The sequence below is a fragment of the Tupaia chinensis genome, unplaced genomic scaffold (genome assembly GCF_000334495.1).
Source record: "Tupaia chinensis unplaced genomic scaffold, TupChi_1.0 Scaffold000032_1, whole genome shotgun sequence".
Taxonomy (NCBI): domain Eukaryota; kingdom Metazoa; phylum Chordata; class Mammalia; order Scandentia; family Tupaiidae; genus Tupaia; species Tupaia belangeri.
The window spans coordinates 232303-254436 of NW_006159462.1; the positions used below are offsets into that span (position 1 = coordinate 232303).

The 22134-nt window shown below is 33.8% G+C and overlaps 1 protein-coding gene across 1 annotated transcript in view; it reads right to left on the reverse strand.

Moving 5' to 3' along the window:
- CSMD3 (CUB and Sushi multiple domains 3) overlaps positions 1–22134 on the reverse strand; it is a gene marked incomplete at its 3' end in the record, with an annotated part of 1277483 nt that overhangs the window by 232183 nt on the left and 1023166 nt on the right. The window contains exons 30-31 of the mRNA XM_027771421.1: positions 19174–19361; positions 15082–15276 (exon numbers count right to left, since the gene is read on the reverse strand). Of these exons, the coding sequence (XP_027627222.1) occupies positions 15082–15276; positions 19174–19361 (383 nt within the window). The remainder of the gene's footprint in view (positions 1–15081; positions 15277–19173; positions 19362–22134) is intronic.

Sequence of the window (22134 nt, forward strand, 5' to 3'; positions counted from 1 at the left end):
GGCAGCCTGGAGCTGGCTCTGGCTGTGGCCGGCTGAGAACATGCTAAGGAGCAAAGAGGTCTCAGCCTAATTTTGTGTTTCTGAACACCCGTGTCGCCTTCCTGTGTACGAGCCACCCTCCACTGCTGAGACCGGACCTCGGCAAGAAATCAACCCCCCGCGGGGATGGTCATGCTGCAATCCCTTCTCCTCTATTCTCCTCTCAGAATCTTGGGCACGCACGCACACGTACCCGGTGTGCATTTTAAGCCACTGGGTCCGGGACACGAACCATGGTCGACTACGTTGGAGTCCAACGACATAGCCATTACACTAACTGCTGGTTCCCAATATTTTTTTCTTGAAGCTTTTCATATTCATACTTTTCTGTTTTAATTTCATCTCATTGTCTAGTAGAGAAAAGGGCAACCTCTTTTTGTCTCTTAATAATTAGTAGAAGATAAAAGCAAACCAAGATTTTGAGTTCTATGATTTTTTTTGTGATTTGATATATACCACATATGCCCCGTGGGCCTTTAACCAAACTAGCTGTTGTCTCTCTAAACAACTTATATCTACCAAAAAGGATTAAATATAAGAACTTACCTGTTCCTGGTAATGACTTGTATAACATATAAATTTACATTTTAATAGCATGTTTGTGGAAAATATGAATTATGAGAAGACATGGCACTCTGAATATTTAAGTGTGGGAGAAATATGGGTGAAAGAAACAGTGTTCTTCCCTATAGGACTTGAGACTTTGGTAAGGTTTGGAAATGCCATGCTTTTTCTCACAAACTTATTTGACCATGAAAAACTTTTTCCACGTAATGTCTCACAAGGATCAGTGTTCTAGAAAGCACATTTTGAAATATACCAAATTGATTATTCTAAAAGGTGCTACCATTTTGGCAATAATTCTAATGCTTATATGTTGGATTATCATTATGATTTGTACATCACTAGTATGTATACATATAGTGCCAAATTACTTAAGAGATTTAAAAATGTAAAACTCAGTTGCTTATAAAAATGCTACTATTCTTGACTCCTTCTTGACTCTGGAGGTCTAATCCATCATTAATTTGTTGATTATATTGTTATGCAGCTTATTACCTTCCTTATATTTTTGACCACTATAACTGCCACAGTTCAAACTCCCAGTAGTTTCTCCATGGGGTATTCTAATATAGTAAGTCATTGGGAAAGTCATGACATAGTTTCCTATGTTTTTTTTTCCTATGCAAAAATATATTACAACTTTTCTGACAACCCAATACTTCTAGCTCTGCTCATTACCAGGAAGGTATACCAGTGCTAGCAATTTTTCTAACAGATAAGTTGTATTATGTTTCTTCCCCCTCCTTAAGTACCTATATGCTCTCGATAAATGTATGTTGGATCATTAAATAAACTGCTTGCAAGACCAGGCTACTATAAAATGGTATCCCACAGTCAACACAAAAGTCAAATTTTTTCATTTGGTTGAATAGATTCCAGAAAAACAAACATACAAAGAAAAACATATAAATCCAGTACAGACTGCAGACATACCCTTTCTCTCTCCTCTCTCTCTCTCTCCCTCACTCTCTCCCTCTCTCTATTGTCAGAGGGTGTGTGCACTCACCAGAGAGAAACAGAGAGACACAGAGATAGAGAAAGAGAGGACGAGGTAGAAAGCATCTTCCAGTAAAGTATGGTCATGCCATAATCCCTTCTTTCTCATTTCTCCATCCTGCCAAGATTTCGGACACACCTACAGGCATACTTGTGTATTTCAAACTACTAGGGCCAGGATAAACCATGTGCTCAGCCATATGGGATCTGGCTTCCTTAACCTCTAGGCTATAGGAACAGACCACTCTCTCTTAAATCCATATAAGCCTTTTTTTTTTTTCTTTTTGTGATTGAAATTTTAAAATTTTTCTTTGCTTAAAAATCAGGAGTCACAATTGCTTTACATTAGGGGCATTATTATGTGAAAGATGTGTATCTTTAAACATTACAAATATATTCAGTGATAAGATGTTTTCAATATGAAAGATTCATACATATTGAGTTCCACTGAGGAAATTGCAAACTCATGTTTAACAATTTACAGTAGTAAACTCATGCTCATATTTTATCAGTCTAGAGGGAATAACCTTTTAGTGTAAGTGAAATCACCCACACAATTTAACTGATTACTTTTTAAAATTCTCTCTCTCTTGTCTATCTGTTTACTTTTTAAAAATCTTCTTTTGGCTGAATTTGTATGATCTGATTTGAAGTAAAATATATCCATGATCAACCTATGCTGCATATATGTTTGCTCTACCCCTCAAATTATGTATGCAGTGATATAGTACAGAGAGGTGGTATTTCAATAGAAGTCAGAGTGTGAGATTGCAATCAGCTGTCTAGTAAAAACAACTTTCCAGCAATGGTGTGAGCAAGAGTATGTGTGTGGTGGGACAGAGGAGGAGTACTGAAGGGGAAGAACCTTACCACTTATCTCTCAAATCATGTTATGGAAGAGACTACTTGACTGTTCAGGTATCGTAAAGGATTTGTAATGTATGAAGAATAGTCTTAAGTTATTTGTAATTTTACCTCTGTCTTTTCACTTGTGTAATACAAAATTTATTATCAAATATATTCTATAATGAAAATTACATAATATATAAATTATTCTCAGAAAGCAAGGTAGGTACTTTTAAAAGTGATGACTTCTTGCAGGTCACAAAAGAGCAATGTGGTATATTAAATCAATAATTTACTAGATGTGGCCTGTGACTCCTTCAGTTAAAAGAACTGCTATACCTTACAAAACTGCTAGTATACTTCTAGTAAATTACTTATGCCCTACTATAGCCTGATTGAATGTCACAAATCATAAGTCCTCATACTGAATGTGTTTGAAAGCTGTATCTTCCATAGAACATTCTGTATTTTAAGAGATCTTTCCCAATCCTTCCACTCTGTGATATAAATTTGAGTGCTGACAGCTATTATCCCCATTATTAACTTTAAGATTAAAATTACTATTTTGTCTTTCTCTCTTTTGTTCTAAACCTTGATTTTAATGAAAATAGCTAAGTAACTAGACATTTCTTTCATACTCCCTGTTCATGTCTTCTATATTAGCATAAGTATTTCATTTGGTTAATTTTTCTTGGATGATAAACCTCCAATAATATTACTTTATTACAGTGATAAATATTACTTTAAATGATAAACTGTTAAACTATGTTATTTATTACTATGCATTTTCTATTGTTTCATCTGTTCACCTAAAAAAAAATTCAAAGGCAAAAATCAGTCTCCAATACTTGTGAATTAATTTTGTGTTATAATTCCACACTCCTTTTTCAGACTGAAAGAAAAAAATCTATTACAATATGTTAATCAGTGGCTTATAAGCCATTTCAATGACTCAGTTAACTTAGTGGGATATAAGCTCCTACGTCTGTTACCTCACTGATTTCCTGGATTCATTCATTTGATTGTGTTGGTTAGAAAATTCTTTCCTTCATTCTTCAGTGCTCTTTGAGTTGTGTTCTCCCTGAGAGTGTGTAATCTTAGACAAAGAACAGTCTCTGTGACAAAAGACTATGATTAGCTATATCCCTTTCCTATTTCTTCCATGCTCGTAAGTATACAAATTAAACTAATAATGATAATGTTGAGGGTATGGACACATTAAACTAATAATGATAGTCTTGAGGGTTTATCTTTGATATCTATGTCATTCATTTTTATCCCCTCTTAAAAAATTAAGACGTGAGACCAGCAGGTGGCATGGTGGTTAAGGTGCTGGATACTCCTACATGGCCGACCATGGTTTGAGTCCCAGACCTAGTGTTTTGCTTTCTTACATTCTCTCTCTCTCTCTCTGTGTCTCTGGTCAGAATTAAAATAAAATTTAAAAAAATAAAATGATATAATAAGCAAATAAAATTTAAAATAAATAATTGTTTTAAAAAATTAAGATGTATTTTAGATTCCATAAAATGTATCTTTTTAAAATATATCATTAATTGGTTTTTAGCATATTTATCGGTGCTACATTCAGCACCACTATCTGATTTCAGACTATTTTCATCCCCTTCCAAAGAATTCCAGTACCCATTAGCAGTCACTTTCTACTTCCCCCACCCCTAATTCCTTGGCAATATTTAATCTACAATTTTCTGGAAAACTGTGTATGAAAAACCAGTTTCTTAAAGTGATTTGAATTAGATTACTGGTGCTTTTTGAATCTAAAATATCTTCTATCATTTAGTTGATGTCTTATTTCTCTCTGAGTCATTGCTTTCTACTGGTGACAATCTGCTATTATTTTAAAAAATAAAAAAAATATTTAAATAATTACCTGAAGGAACCAATAGGTTACCATAAAAATGACTTTAAAGGGAAATACCCTCTTTAATAATTCCTTTAAGTCTTACCAAATCTCCTCACAAATGTTGTTTTGTCAGGGAAGTCTTCCCTAACTGCCAGACTTGTCAGAAGTCCGCATTATATAGCACTCTATTAGTTACTGTAGGATATTGATTACAGTTTATAATTATATTTGTATTTGTACGTTTTTTGATGAAGTCTGTATCTCTCAATTAGATCTATTAAGTCAAAGTTCCCATGTAATTTTTACCTATCGTTTATATTTCTGGTATCTAGCATAGTGTTTATATAGTGGGTTTTCAATACATATGTGTCATACCAGGGAAAATAATAAAACATAAATTATTAATATATTTCTACTGACGAAATGCATGGAAGATAAAACTCAGATTATTAAAACCCTTTTCTTGAGGTAGCATATCAAAATACAACATAAAACTCAACACTTTTGAATCAGAAAGATACAGGTTTAAATTCCAGTTTCACTGTTTACTGACAGAGTAGCCCTAGAAGAGAAGGAAATGTAAAGTTTAACTGGAATAGGAAGTGCCTGTTAGATATGTTAGTTAGTATAGGCTTAGGAAAAATGAATCAAGGTACTGTCCTGACCTACTCCAGAATCTTCTAGAGACAATATAATAGGGCTTTCATGTGGCCTTAGGACAATGTACTAACCTCATCAATCTCAGGAAGGTACAAAGCTGAGAAGAAATGGAGGAGTACCTTCCTTAATAGTCTGCCAAATTCTCCCCTTAAGAGAGAAAGTTAAGTCTTTAAATGAAACAGGGCCTTGTTATCCACTCAGGGAAGCTCATGGTTGTTTTCTTTTTTTCCCTTAATTTTTCCTAAGTATTATGAGCAGAGGCCTCCATTTCAAAGGAAAAGGAGGGTGCACTTCAGTTCAGTTGTTTCTCAAGGTGTGGAGTCATTGAATGGCTCCTGAAAGCCAGTCTGTATGCACTCCTCTGCTCCTTTGTACTCTTTATCTTTTAGAGTCTAAAGAGGAAAAAGAGCTAACATTACTAGAAAATGGAAGGCAATTTGGTCCATCTTCTGCTGCTTGTTTAATTAGAAGTCTTTTTTCCCCCTGTTCTGTGAATTTGGATGAAGAAGAAAAAGATCTGATTTTTTCTAGAGAACAAGAAATAGATTTTCTCTAGATTCTGAATTTTTTTTTCCAACTAAATGAATGTTAAGACATTTCCTTTCATTATGAATGTAGGCAACACAACACTGTAGTATTAGCAATAACTGAGACTCTCACAAATAGAAATCACAGGGCCAGCTGGCAGTATGGTGGTCAAGACGGCTGGATCACATATAGCTGACTGTGTGGTTTGAGTCCCAGACCCGGGCAGCCTGAAAATCATGGTGGGTATATGTACATATGAGTCTAAGATCCTAAGAGAATGAAAGAAAAGGGACTGTAGCATACCTATTATCCACTGGGAAGTGCTTTCTCATTTTCCCTTTTTCTCTCTCTGTCTCTCTCTGGTGAGCATAAATTTAAAAAAATAAATAATTTTATATTGTATTATAATTGTTATAGATATCTCAAAATATTGTTTATGCTTATCATGACTGAAAATTGCAGTAGTTATTAAATTTGCTACTAGAATTTCTAATTTATCCATTACTTCAGAAGTATATATATATATCAATATCTCAAAAAGGTTTTTACAGTTATAGTTTTTACATACATTGATAATTATTTTTTTAATATCTTTTTTTTTCTAAGCTGTTGTACTTTATTTTATGCACTTAAGAGAATATCTTGAAGGAAGAATCTATAGGCTTCATCATAGTGCATAAAACATTTAAAAAAAAGAAAAACTTCTTCTAATCAAATTAAATTTCAAACTACATTGCTTTCTTATCACTCCCTATCTACTTTTTCTCTCAAGACAGCTAGGTCCAGAGATGGTTGCTTTGTCCAAAGAAATCTGGAAAACATTTGTTGCACTGAAGTCTTTTTTTCTTTCTGTTTTTTTTTTTTTTTTTCCTTGTCTCATTTCTTTATAGATAGAGAAGTTTTTACTTGAGTCAAAAACTCCCAAAACACAGATTTGAAACTTGGGGGAAAACAGTGTTAGGATTTGTTTGAGTTTGAGACTATTTATACTAACAGATTATGATTAAGCTTTACTCACTAACTCTCCAATGTGGTTCTATCTTACTAGATTTGTGTTTAGGGATTAGAGACTAAATTCTTGTTTCCACAGAGAGCTCTATTTTGCCTTACTTTAAGCGTATATCTCCCTTAAGAATCTTGAGTGAATCATTTGCTGGTTGATGTTTAAGTATAAAATGATGAAAATTTAAAAATTTTTTGTATGATAAAGATGAAGGAAGCAGCAATATATTCCTTTCCTTTAGAGTATCTCCTTGAGAACCTAAAAACCCAAGCTTTTGATTTTATCGTGCAAGGTCATCAGAATTCTGACCTGTAATTGGAACTGTAAACACACTAATAAATCAACAATTTTTATTAGATATATGAGAGGCAAGACACATCAGTTTATCTCTCAAGGCGATAAAATAAATTTTAATCATTTTTCTTTTACTTTACTATAAAAATTTGTGCCACTTTTTTTTTTTTTCAGTCTTTGCAGTGTCTTTCACAGACTGCCTGCAGTATACATTGTATTCCAGATAGGCTTATTCAAAAACAAACTGCTTTCTTGATTTTTTCTAGGTTTCAGGTTTATTCAAGGAATAAACTGTTAGTAGGATTTTTGTTTCCCCAACAGAAATAAAGATTTAGTTATCTTTAGAATTTTCTTTCTTTCTTTCTTTCTTTCTTTCTTTCTTTCTTTCTTTCTTTTTTCTTTTTTTTTTTTTTTTTTTTGAGAGAGATTTTGCTATAGGGCATGTGTGCTCCCCAGAGAGACAGAAAGTGAGAAATCAACCCCCAGGGAGGATGGCCATACTACAATCCCTTCTCCTCCAGTCTCTTCTCAGGACTTTGGGCATGCACACACACGTGCCCATTGTGTTTTTAAGTCCGGGTCCAGGACTCAAACTGTGGTCAACTACATGGGTGTCCAGTGATATAATTATTATGCGATCTGCTGGTCCCTATCTTTATAATTCTTGTTTTAATATCTTAATATCATTTTAATTAATATCATTCCTTAGTACTATTTGATTCCTGCCCTATATATTTTTAAATGAGACTGAGAAGGAAGGAGAAGAAATAGGTATTTTTGACAGACTCTGAGGATGTGATCCTTGTGCCCCAGCCTTCCCATGTGCCAGAACCACAGCTGCCCATTACTATACCTGGTCTGTTTAGATTGGTCCAGGATCTGAGCTTAAGGCAATATGGCTTCATCCACCGTGCAGCAGTGCCCTTCCTCTGCACCACCACGGCTGGACCATGAGTCTTGCCGTGACTTCTAACAGTTACTGCTACATAGTTTACTATCTACATCTATATGAATGCAATCACTGGTTTGAGTACACTTTCTTTATAAATGAATATGTTTATTTTTGTTTGAAATAGTGGCAATACAGTAGGAAAATACCTTCTGGTCTGACTTAAACAGAGACTACATGGCACTGAGAGTGAAGAGCATCTTAGTACAATAAGAGACTAAAACTGCTCATTTGGAAACATATTTTAAACATGAACCTCAATGGTCACAAGAAAATATGCCCTGTGTTACAGGCATCGATCTGTAATCAAATGGTCTCTTACATGGACTGTTCTACATAGTATGCTCCAGAATCCATAGCAGCAGGGGTTTATTTATCACCATGTTAATGATTCCTGGACTAGCAGGCAGGAAGCTAATTGTAGAGATAATGTATGTAGGAATATCCGGAAAATAGCAGGTATTCAATAACATTAGCATCCTTTCTCATCTTCTTTAAAAAAATACTGAGAGCACTTTACAAAGTACATAGAAAAAAATGGAGTTAAACTATGAGTTTATTTTGGTGCAAAAATTTTTTGAAATCCACACATAGTTTTATCATAATATGCATTTTCTATGAATTTTTTTAAAGATTTCTCACATTTTTCTCCTCATCAACCGAAAATAAATCAGACTTTGGTTTTTATTCCAATGCTATCTTAACTTTTTCAACATAAAATGCATTAAATTACACTTCTCTATAAAACACAGTTCTGACACATAATCTGTGTGTTATATCTATGAACAAAATTCAAATGTGCTACTGATGAAAGGCAGATATTTAATAATATTATATTTAGAAATAATGTACTACAAGTCCTTTATTTTATTAATCTTTCATCTACATGTTTCAAATATATCAAATGTTTAGGTCACATCAAATGCTAAATGTCTCAATATACTAAATAATCTCTATATGCATTCATAATTGAACAAAATTCTAGACTTGTTTCACATCCAAAAGTATTTTATGAACCTCAAGGACATTCTCCTCCATTCTGCTCTCGGGATCTTGGGCACACACGCACACACGCCCGACATGAATTTAAGCCACCAGGTCCAGGACTCGAACCACAGTCAACTATGTGGGAGTCCTGCGACATAGCTATTACGCTAACTGCTGGTCCCCTACATCAGATAAATTTTTACCAAGGATATATTGTTGTAATTTTAGGTAAGAATATTGATTCCATCCTAAAAGCAATATATTTTTATAAAGCAATGAATGTGGAAAATAAATCAAGTCAATATATAAAATTTGTCACTATTTGCTCTTAGTACCTTTACCTATTTTGAGTCAGATTATGGAATAGAATGTATATAACTTCTGTTTTAATCAGTGTATGTGTGGATAACAAAATTAACAGCATTTCAGCAGATAATTTTCCATGTATGAAAAATAAGAAAGGACAAAGTTATTTTCTAAATACATTTTTCTAATCACAAAGTGAACTGTGAGTACAGACAGGCCATTCTGCTGTCAGTTAATAAATGTGACATGCTCATGAGATAAGCTGCAGGTTTCTCATCGCCGAGCAGAACTTACCACAGTATACAATCACGTTGGATCTACTGTTGTCAAATATAATCTCCAAGTGTCCAATTTAAGCTCTTAAAAATATTTTCTTCAGATTTAAAAGGTGCACTTAATCCTAAACTGTAATAAAAATCTATCTTCTCAAATAGGCAAACTTTTTAAATTTGTAAGGTTTAGTCAAAGTAAATGAATATTTACTACAAGACTGTTTGTACAAATTAATGTATTGCATACTAAACAGGAGTATGTAGCCCATGACTTTAGGGAGCTTATGATCTGGGATGAGACTCAAATTGCAAGAAAAAGCAAAACACAGTTGTATTTTAAGAGTCTGCACAGTATGGGCATGCTGGTATTTACTTTTAATGAAAAAGAAAAAGCCAAATAAAATTTTCTTTATTTTGACATTTAAGAATCATTGTGTAATAGCCATCTTCCTATGTACATGCTCTAAAACAAAACCTACTACTCAGTCAAAATTTCCCGCCCAAGTTCTCAGAGATTAGCAGGACTTCTACTGTGGGATAAAACCTAGCATGAAAAGCAACAGAGGACCAGCCACCAAATTCTCAAAAACTGATGACATTGTAGACAGAGGCATAAACATATTAACATACAACAAAAGCAATCACTGGAATAACAAAAATTAATACAATTCTTGAACAAAGAAGAGAGGGACTATGGATGTGATGTACTCAATCTTTCCTATCAGGGATTAAGTAGAATTCTATCTAGATGGCTAAGTAAAGAAACAAAACTTTTTACGCCATGTGATGTCGTGAAAGGAAACATCAGAGTAATTAGGAGTAGAATTTATAAGAGGGACTAGCTTCTGTAGAATAGGAGGCTAGAAAGAATTAAGGCAGATGTTCCTTGCTTTAAAAGTAAGTTATTTTGTATTCTTTTCTCAGTCATCATATGCATGTTTTGCTTAGATAAAAGAAACAAAATTTTTCTTAAAATAAATGAAAAATAACTTACAAACAATGAAAACTGTGACTCTAATACTCATGTTTTACGCAATAATGTTGACTTTCAATGTATAAATAATTACCTCTGAAAGTCAACCAGGCCTGTGTATAATCATTGTGAAGAAAACAATTAGATATGTGTGACCTTGATCAAGAAACTAAAATGTATTAAGCTCTCCTTACTGTGTAACAGTAAAAGGCATGGAAGCAAATGCTTTCAATGAGTTATTTAATATAACTTTTAAACAACCTTTATAAGTTACACATTATCTCACTATTAAATATACTAGCTAAGTAAGCTGACCAAGACCACATGGCTGATTCAGCATTCTCTTTAAAAATCATTGTTTAGTATTAAATATCAATATATATATAGTTCTAAAACTGAAACATACTTTTTTTCCTCCTGAACTGTAATAGTATCAACTGTGGTCATACACTTATCTTAACCTTTTTTCTAATAACTAAAATAATTCATTGAATAAGTTTATTTGATTTCTATAATATCTTGGTGATATGGTGAAAAGTCTAGTGATATCTAACTTATTATTTTTTCCGAAGAATGATCTTATTGAACTTTAAATTATTTATTTATTTATTTTAAAAAATTTGACCAAAGAAGGACAGAGTGAGTGAGAAGAGAGAGAGAGAGAGAAAGTGAGAATGCAAGTCGCCAGGTCTAGGACTCAAAACTCCTTCAGCCATGTGTGAGTCTACCGCCATTAACCACCACAACACCTGCTGATCCTTGATATCTAACTTAATAAATTTTAAAAAAATATTATATTTTAAGAAAATGCTCTAAAAATTATTTAATTTTATGCAGTGTCATTATTTTATTATTTTATTTTATTAAAGTAGACCAGAGAGAGACAGAGAGAGAGAAGGAAAGTGAGAAGGCAATCTGCCAGGTCTAGGACTTGAACCATGGTCATCCATGTGGGAGTTCAGCCACCTTAATCTGCCCGGTCTAGGACTTGAACCATGGTCATCCATGTGGGAGTCATACCACTTGCAGGCCTGATTCTACAAAAATTTTCCTTTTTGCTCTTTTTAGTTTTTAAAGAGAGTTTTGCTATAGGGTATGTGTGGTTGCCAAACAGACAGAGAGAGACAGAGAGAAAGAACGTGAGAAATCACCCTCCAGGGATGGCCAAGCCGCAATCCCTTGTCCTCTATTCTCCTCTCAAAATTTTGGGAACACATGCACACATGCCTGTTTTGTTTTAAGCCCCCGGATCTAGGACTCCAAATGCAGTCAACTGCATGGAAGTCCAGCAACATAATCATTATGCCATGTGCTTGCTGGTCCCAAGAAAATTTTAAAAACTCAGCTCAAGTTCTAAATTCAGGAGTGAGTGAATGTGTATATTCATATAATAACATAAATAATGTACATTTAATTAAATTTTAAAATGATAGCAGTATCAACCAAACATAGTAGAAAATGCAATGCATGTTTTCTAATAGTTTGCTTCTTTTGGAGTACTATATTGAAATTCACCTCTCCCATATATTAATATGCCTGTAATTGTCAGCCAATTTACAAGACCTTCTGTAAGGCTTGCATTTATTAATTGAATCTGCACAATAACCTACTGAACTAAGAAATGTTAATCCAATTTTAGAGATTTAAAAATCAAAGTTCATTTTATCTTCATCTCAGAGAATTTGAATCCAGATCTAACTCTTTCCTCTAAATTGTCCATAGATATGACTATTCAAACAATGCTAAATATACTTACTTGGGAGACCAGCAATTGGTGTAATGGCTATGTTGCTGGACTCCCATGAAGTCGACCGTGGTTCAAGTCCCCGACCCAGTGGCTTAAACTCACACCGGGCACGTTGCCTGCATGCCCAAGATCCTAAGAAGAGAATGTAGGAGAAGGGATTGTGCCGTGACCATCCCTCTTGGGGGATGATTTCTTACTCTCTGCCTTTCTGTCTCTCTCTGTCTTTCTGGCGAGCACACATGCCCTATAGTGAAAGCCTATCCAAAAAAAGATACACACACAGACACACACACACATAGCTTACTTGGGCTATAACACATAGCTACACACATAGCTTACTTGGGCTATAACAGTTTCTATTTTTTTTTTAATTAAGAAGGACTTATTTGTATATATTATGGAGCATTCCATGTTGAAATTGACACATCTATGACCTATCAATAAGAAAACTTACTGGAGAGAAATAGATTTTCTGCAAGCATATTCTTAATGAATGCATGCTGTGTTCCAGTCCTTCTGACTTCCTTTTCTGCCATTGAATGTTATCATTTACTTAATCATTTATTCAAAGGATTAACATGGATCTTACTGATCTACAACTTTCCATATACTTTGATATTTCTCTACCAGGACACTTAGGGTTATTTTGCATTTGACTTATAGAAATTTTCCTTGTTTTATGAATGATTACTGGCAGTAAATTTTGAAAAGTGTTTTCCTAAATTTAACATGCTTTTCTGGCTCTAAACAGATATCTCTTTTGTATAATTCTAAAGTCAAGACAATACAATTACTCTTTTTCTTAAACTTCCTATAAACGTTCATGCCATCAATCATTTTTTATCTTTAATAATTTAAGCCTAAAGTAAGTATTTGTCATTTTTTTATTTTCTTAGAGATAAAAACATCAATAGATTTCAACAATTAATCAGCTGATCTGCTCATTGGGGGACCTATAGTAAATGTCAACCATTTCTTTATTTCTTTTTCCCTTCTTCTTCCTTTTTAAAATTGCCAAGGAGCATATGAGTTTGCCAGAGAGAGACAGAGAGACAGACAGAGAGAAGGAAAAGGAGAAATTACTCCCAATAGGGTGTGGTCATCCCTGCCCTTCCATTTGTCCATCCTACCAGAATTTAGGGCCTCCATGCAAATGTGCCCAGTGAATTGTTCAAGTCATAGCCAGATTTTGAGCTATAGTTGGTCATGTGGAATCCAGTTCCTTTAATCACTACATTAAGGGGCCAGTCCTATATTTATTTCGTTAATATGCCAAAGGTCTTGTGCATGTGTGCAAATTTGCGGGGAAGGGAGAAAGAGAGAGAGAGAAAGAGAGAGTGAATTCTACAACAGGGCCTGGTCAATGCCACAATCTCATTTTTTTTTTTTTCCAGTTCTCCATTCTGTCAGAATCCTGGCACATCCTCAATCAAGCTGCTGGCATTGGGACTTGAATTCTGGTCGGCCATGTGGGGTCTGGCTTCCTCTGCATAGTGCTTAACTGCTGCACAATGCGAATAACCCATTCTTTATGTCTTACCAACATGCTGAAGTCAAGAATTTTAATTATTCCCATCTTACAGATCAGAGAAAAGAAGACCAGAGCACTTAAGTGACATCTCTAAACAAAAATCATGCACTTATAAGTCTAGTAAGCGAACACATTCTCCAAGTAGGAAAAAATAGTCTTGTGTATGAGACACTAAATTGGTGTCACTGAAATTAATACTAAAAATATCCTTTATATCATGAACCAATACAAACACACATAAATATATACTGGTATATGTATACATGTAATGGTGATATGTCTATTTATTGTATTTTATTTATCTCTGTGTATGCAACTGAAAAAAGTTTCTTAAAATAACATATATCCTGGAACCAGCAGTTGCCGTAATGGCTATGTCACTGGACTCCCATGTAGTCGACCGCGGTTCGAGTCCCAGACCGGGTGGCTTAAACTCACACCAGGCATGTGTGAGTGTGTGCCCAAAATCTCAAGAGGAGAATGGAGAAGGGATTGTGGTGTGGCCATTCCACTTGGGGAGGGCTTTCTTGCTTTCTGTCTCTCTGTTTCTCTCTGTCTTTCTGGTGAGCGCATGCCCCCTATAGCAAAAGCCTCTCAAAAAAAAAAATATATATATCCTTACTGTGTTTTTTGAATATAATATTCTTCTCTTATTTTTATTTTTCTAAATTTAACTTAATTTAAATTTTATGTCTATGATTAAAATATTGGTCATGACCCAATAAATTGATTTTATGACTCTCTGGTGGTGACCTGTAGTTTGGAAAATCTGCCCTCAATGATATCATCTCTGTCAATTCTTTTTTTTTTTTTTTGAGAGGTTTTTGCTAGTTTTTGATATACTTGAAACATGTAGATGAAAGATTAATGAAATAAAGGACTAGTAGTACATTATTTCTAAATATATTATCATTAAATATTTGCCTTTCATCAGTTGCACATTCGAATTTTGTTCATAGATATAACACACAGATTATGTGTCAGAACTGTGTTTTATAGAGAAGTGTAGTGCATTTTATGTTGAAAAATTTAAGATAGCATTGGAATAAAAACCAGTCTATTTTCGGTTGATGAGGAGAAACATATGAGAAATCTTTAAAAAGTTCATAGACAATGCATATTATGATAAAACTATGTGTGGATTTCTCTACATTGTCGATACTACACTCAGGTTGTATGTTGGTTGATTTTTATTGTGATGTATATGTACGTGGTGTGTGTTTGTGTGTGTGTGTGATATTTTAGTCACTTTTGAAACCTTCATGCTTTAGTCTCATAAGTACCTGAAATTATAGGCACACGCCATTGTACTCGGCTTTTTTTCTTGATGTGACCTGGGAATCAAACCGGCCTTCCATGTGGCCTCACTGTCAAAAAGCAGCACCCAACATGCTACTATAACTGGGCCTTGATATTATTTTAAAAAAATTAAAATAAAGAAAAACAGAAAGGACTTTACATTTTTCTGGATTCTGTCCAAAGTAAAAACTCTGCCAAAAATAGGGAAAAAAATGTTTCTTACCATGACAGCTTGGTAGGGCTCTATTCCATCCAGGTCTTCCATCATCTCCCATGATACAGGTGAGGGTTGAATAACCTTGAAGAACATAACCAGCATCACAGTAATAGGTGACTGTTGACCCTAATTTATAATCCATTCCAAGTCTTGTGCCATTCATTATATTGCCTGGATCAAAACAGGACTCTCGAAGCTTCGCTGTAAAACAGTGTTGATATAACATTAATTGATTTAAAATATCATTTTCTATTAAATCTCTAGACATGTTCATTTCATCCTCTAAACCAGAAGGGAAAACACCAGCATACTTCCTATCTGTGTATGAGGGCTCAAAGTACAAAGTAACCCTTGACCATATCTGACATTTTGCTAATCCATGTTGATCAGTAAGAGAATAAAATCTGTCATAATTCCTTACATTAGAATTAGCAAGTCATTATGTGCTATATCCATGCATAGGTCCTTCAAGTGAATTACTTTATTGCTTTCCATACCAAGGAATGTATCTCTTTCCAGATAATGGAGAAAATATGAGTAAACTGAGACGTGCCATATTAATAAATGGGAACATTAAAATCATACGTACTTCAATTTATTTATAAATAATTTATGAATTTTATATAGTGCCAATTAAATTCAATGGGTGAAACAACTTAATTCTGAAGTCTATATTAAAGCTCAAAAGGTTAATAGACACCAAGACATTTTTAAACTAAAATAGGGTTACATAGCCAAACTACTTGATATCATAACTTATTTTAAAGCTTTAATCATAAAGTTCAGAGAGGTCTTAGTGGGAAGGTAAAAAAAAAAAAGGCCAATGGGAAAAATAGAAAATTAAGAAATAGACATAGACACTTGATATTTGACAGTGATAGCAGTATCTGTTGGTAAATGGTACTAAGACAATTATTCATAAGGAAAAAATTAAATTGGATTCTTACTTTGAACAAAAATACTCTTTGCACATTAAAGTCCCAAAGATGAAAAGCAAAGCTTTAAAACTTTAGAAACAAGTTTAGGAATATGTCTTCATGTGATTTTATATTAAGGATATTGAGTTTTAAAGTTTTTGTACAGCAAAAGAAATCAGAAATAAAATGGAATCATTTGCCAAATTTGATGGTAAGATATTTACTACACAGTAAGTAAAAGAAAAAAGATTAATATCTACAATATATAAAATATTTCCTATAAACAAAAAAAGAAACAGAATACCAATTAGAAAAATCCACAATGATAGGAATATTTAGTTAACCAAAAAAGAAACCTTAAAATGAAAAATAACAAAAAGATGTTAACTTAACAGTAAATGTTGAGAAAGCAATAAAAATAGGAGTGAAATATCACTTAACACTCAAGAGATTAATGGTTTTCCAACTAACAAGAGCATTGTTTCTTCAAAACTGTGGAGATTCCACAATTCTCATCCTAAAACTAAGAATTGGTATAGCTTCTTTAGATAACAATTCAACAATATAGAGTTAGATTGAAGAAGTTCATACTCTTTGACCAATAATTGTACTATCAAGTATAAAGATGAACTAAAGACACTCTCACAGATAGAGGGCCAGCAGATGGTCACATGGTTACAATAGTTGCTGGACTCCCATGTAGTTGACCGTGGTTTGAGTCCCAGATCCATGGCTTATAACTCACACCTGGATATACGTACATGTGTGCCCAAAATCCTGAGAGGAGACTGGAGGAGAACGGATTACGGCTTGATCATCCCCCCCGAAGGTGATTTCTCGCTTTCTGTCTCTCTGTCTCTCTAGGGAGCACACACACCCTATAGCAAACATCTCTTCCTAAAAAAAAAAAAAAAAAAAAAAAAGACTCTCACAGATATGTTCAAAAGGACATGTAAAAAATATACATTTTTTTCATGATTTGGGGAGTGAAAAACTGTAGCAACCTAAGTATTTATCCATAGAAAATTATGTAAATTAATAGTGATATAGTCAGATGATGGACTAGCATAAAGAAATTCAAAAGGCTGTCCCTGTGGCCTGATGGTTAAGGGAACCAGCTCCAACAGGGCCTACCATAAGGCTCAAATTCAAGCATAAAAATCATGTTAGACATATGTGTGCACATGCTGAAAATCACAACAGGTTGGAGAAGTGGAGAAGGGATCACAACATGACCATACCAATTGTGGGGTGTTTTCTCCCTCTCCTCCCTCTCTCTCTGTCTTTGTTTCACTCTAGCAAGCATACATCGTCTCTGGTAAATTTAGAAAAACAATTAAATACATTAAAAAAGAAACTGGAAGTCTGAAAGGTGGAGGGGTAGTTAAGATTTTGGACTCCCACATGAATGACCACTGTTTGAGTCCTAAACCTAGCAACTTGCTTTCTCTCCCTCTCTCTCTCTCCCCTCAAATTTAATAGTAATAATAAAAATAAACAAAATTAAATAAATAATTCTTAAAAAAAAAGAAATTGGTGAACTAGGGCTGCATGTCTCTAACATTGATTAGCCTCAAAAGCAATGAAGGGAGAAAACTAAATTTTTAGAAGGATATGTACATAATTAAAATACACAATTTATAGAAAATTAAGATAATGAATGTGTATATTATAGAAAGTATAAAAATATGTACAAGCATATATACATGGAAAAGATAATCACCTAATTCAGGATTAGTAGTGTAGTGTCATTTTAAAAATGCAGAAAGATCTCAAAATGACTTTCAGGCTCCTGTGGTTTGCCTAGAGAGCCAGCAGGCTGGGTCCTAGTATCTGGTAAGAAGAGCTTCTCCCAGGTGTTTAACTCACCATGAGACAGTGGATTCCTAACCCACAGTTTCAAGCCTAAGATTCCCAGTGTTTCTAGTACAGAGCAGCTAGCATCTGCAGACAACCCCAATAAACATCTGGCATCCCGGAACCTCACTGCACCAGGCAGCTGTGTACTCTCCTACTGACAAGCACATTTTTTTACTTTGCCCTGTAAAATGGGAGCGTTGTGGAATGTGCAGTCTTTCACTGGAATGAAATCTTACTGTGTCCATTTCCAGTAGATATTCTGACTTTGGCGAGCAATGAAGATATTTGAGGACTCCAAGAATCTGCATCTTGGTGACTTGTGAGTTTTCCGTTTCCCTAAAAATGTTTTCCATAACCCCTGTCATGCATCATGTAACTTATTCTGACCCCTTTGATAGGCCTAAAGAGATGACCCCTTGTTCCCATGGTAAATGCAAAAGGAGGGATGTGTGTGTGTGTGTGTGTGTGTGTGTGTGTAGTATTTGATTTTTTAAAACAAAATTTAAAAATTTTGAAGCAAATATGACACACTATTCAGGTTTGTCAAGTTGAGTGATAGGTGCTTTGAAATTCATTTTGATCTATATAGTTTTTGGTTATTGGAACTATTTCATAAAGTAAGTAGTAAAAACAAATCTGAATGTGAATTTTTCAGGATCAGTTGATTATGTGAGGTGAATTATCAGTCTATTCCTTATGGACCTAATTATAAAAAAAAAAAATTAAGCTTTAAACAACTAAAATCTATATCTGCTCTTTTAGGCATTCAGAATAAAATTTTAGAAAAACATATGTATAAATACCATAGAAATTTCATAGGAATTTTAATATGATTCATTTAAACACTTGTAGAAATATTCTGAAACGTAATTATCTTCACATTTTGTCCCCCCATTTAAATATTATTTAAATATCTGAGAAATTTTCTGAAACATAATTATCCTGCACTTTGCTCTCCTTATCATTGAAAATAGTCTCTGGATAAAGGTATTTGAGTGAAACTTCAGCTTCCAAAGAAAAATGAAGCATTTTTCTTTTTGTTTTTTAATACTTTGTGGCCTTAGCCAACTCCTGCAGTATACTAATTGCTAATTCATTTGCCTGATACATTTCCTTTGGTAGTAATTAGAGAAATGCTAATTTCCTTCTCACTGATAGGAAAAATCTACAGTGAGAGCCCTTTTATGAGATGAATTGTACATACTCTGCATTTAAAATGCACATAAAACTAATCATTGACAATGGCCAATACAAAATTATGCTCCTGTATAAAATACTCATGATTCAAATCATGATGCCAAAATCAAATGTTCACATTTACCTTTGTATTCCAAATGAAATCCTGTATAACTAACAGATCCATCACTCCGGAAAGCCAAATGCATGGTATTTGAGCTGCTTTCTATTCTCTCTGGTAACTTGCTGTCTTGAAAACTTCCGATCAGTGGGCTATTACTGTCTGGTCCATCATATATATACAGGAAGTCATAGTTTGGTTCTATGCTAAAACTGTTAAATAAAAGCAAGAGACAGGGGAGTAGAATGATTATTATTAGGATTTTAACCATAACGGTCATATAATCATATGTAATTCAGTGTTTAAAAATAACACAAGACCATTTCAAAATGAGCTAATACAAAAGTTTGTCTGGTAATAATAATACACAGAATATAAATATCAACTCGTCAGTGGAAAAATAGGAAAACATGTATATATTTTCAAATACTTCTTGGTTGACATTGTGTTTAGAAGAAATACAATTGTAAGGCAAAAATTTCAGCTGATGAAAGGGCACAGGATTAGCCTTTGTTCTTGTTAGTTCCTTATCTAAGTCACTTTACATTGTAAAGTCTGGAGGATAAAATCTAATTTTAAGAACTATTTCACCTATATACTTTGCATCATGAGAGGGCAACTTCTTTTTCCTTTATCAGTGGTACCATTTGCCTTGAAATGCAGAATTTATGAACACTTTTACTGTTTTTAAAATTCAACTCTACATGTAAGATTTAAACAAATGTTGAAATACAAAATTTGCATTTAAATTACTCAAGTGAGGCACTGCACATTGTATTGGGCATTCTTTCTTCTCAAAGTAAATATATTTTCATTGTTTAAAACTTAATGGAGAAATTGAGCCAGTGCACTATCAAAATTAGATAATGTATAAAAAAGGACATTTTAGTATGTAAATGTGCAAATCAATATTATAAATATTGCATGATTTGCATTTCAAACTTGTCTCAACAACCTTCAGAAGTATGAGAACTGTATCACATATGTATAATGAGAAAACCTGCATGTTTAGAAGTCAGGATACTTTGCAATCAATTTGTCTATTATCTAACTTACACTGTGGCAGGGAAACAACAAAAAGAATGGACTTCCTTGGGTTATTAAGCAAAGTCAACCAATTCATGATAGAAAATGAAATCAGTAAAGCTTTTCAGTGTTAAACATTTGCTACTGTTTAATCATCTTTGCATCTAAATAAGATATTTGTTAGGTGAAAATATTATTTACAAATCTACAGAATCTATAGAGGTTAATTGTTTACAGTAATTCTCATCTTTACTGTGTGCATGATCAAGAGAGAAGAATCCATCTACTCAGTTTACTTTTGAATAAATGGTACTGAAGAAAAACTGGGCTGAAGTGAAGGTTCCAACTTTTCTCATGTAACATGAGAAAATCGGAGGACCATTATACTACTATATTTGATTCTAATTTATTCAATAGTTTCACAAGTCTAACTCAATTAAACCTTTCAGTGAATCTGAGATCTAAATTTTGGTAACTGTTGGTATAATATAGCAGAAATCAGATGAGTAAGCCAGGTTTCATTACCTTTGGTCTGGAAGAAATCATACCATTCATTTTTACTTTAAAAATTTTAATATAGCCATTCTTAATTTTCTCTCTCTCTTTTTTTTTTTTTTGCTATAGGGTGCGTGCGTTCACCAGACAGACAGAGACAGAGAGACAGAAAGCGAGAAATCACCTCCCAAGGGGGATGGTCACGCCACAATCCCTTCTCCTCCATTCTCCTCTTGGGATCTTGGGCACGCACTCACACGCGCCCAGCATGAGTTTTAAGCTACCAGGTCTGGGATGCGAACCGCGGTCGACTACATGGGAGTCCAGCGACATAGCCATTACGCTAACTGCTGGTTCCTTTCATTTTTTTCTCTTTGAACTCTCAAGACTTGATGGTAATTACAACCTTCTTGTCAGGACCACTCACTCTCTGTTTCTCTGTCTCTCTCTGTCTTTCTAGCGAGCACAAGCACCCTATAGCAAAAACCTCTCCAAAAGAACAAAAACTTCTTGTCTATCTCACTGTTGTTGGAAAGATTACTGGAAATATTTTGTTAATGCTTTAGTAGGATTTAGTGTGCTTAGAAGGTAAAAGTCCATTTAACAATGGAATGTAGTACCTTTCTTATTAATTTCTAGTTTTGGTTTAAATATTTAAAATACTGACTTTTAACTTCTTTGAAAATTATAAAAAAATTTTTCTCTAAGAAATTTTAGTTTTAGTTCTAATGTTTGTTTTTGCTGAAAAACTGGAAGAACAGTAAATTCTAATAGTAATGCATTTTACGAATCATTTCATAAATATTGATATGGCCTTGCCAATAATCCTGTGATATAGGAAGGGATTATCATTTTCATTTTACCAATGAATGCACTAAGGCCTTGAAAAGTCAGTGATCTCCCTAAAGTCACATAATAAATGACAGAGCAGGCATCAAATGTACGCCATGCATTTCATATAATAAAGCCTTTTACCACCACATTATTAAGTACAATATTTTATAAGTAAACTAAGTCCTGTATCATCTCTCACTGTCTCTAATATCTGTACTGACAATTCCTCAACTATAAAAATGGAGATAATAGTATCTAACTGAGGAAATTGTCTTATAACAGAGTCCTGGCACATAACTAACGTTATCATTGTTGTTGCTTTGGCATTACCAATTAGTAATGTACCACTACAAACTATAAAAATAAGAATTCCACACATCTATAAACTTCTGCTAAGTTTTTATTAAACTTATATTTTACTTTTTTTTTAAACCTGTCTTCAATATGTTAGATCTGTTGGTCCCTTAGAACGTATTTTATATTTAAAGTTAAAATGTTTCAGTATGGTGGTGGCAGAAGAAGGTGTTGTGTTACTGGGTTCAACATACTGATTATATGAATATTAGTGAAAAATAGGAACCTTTGTACTTTGAGTTGCTGTTATGTAAAACACCCACTGAAACCTTAAGG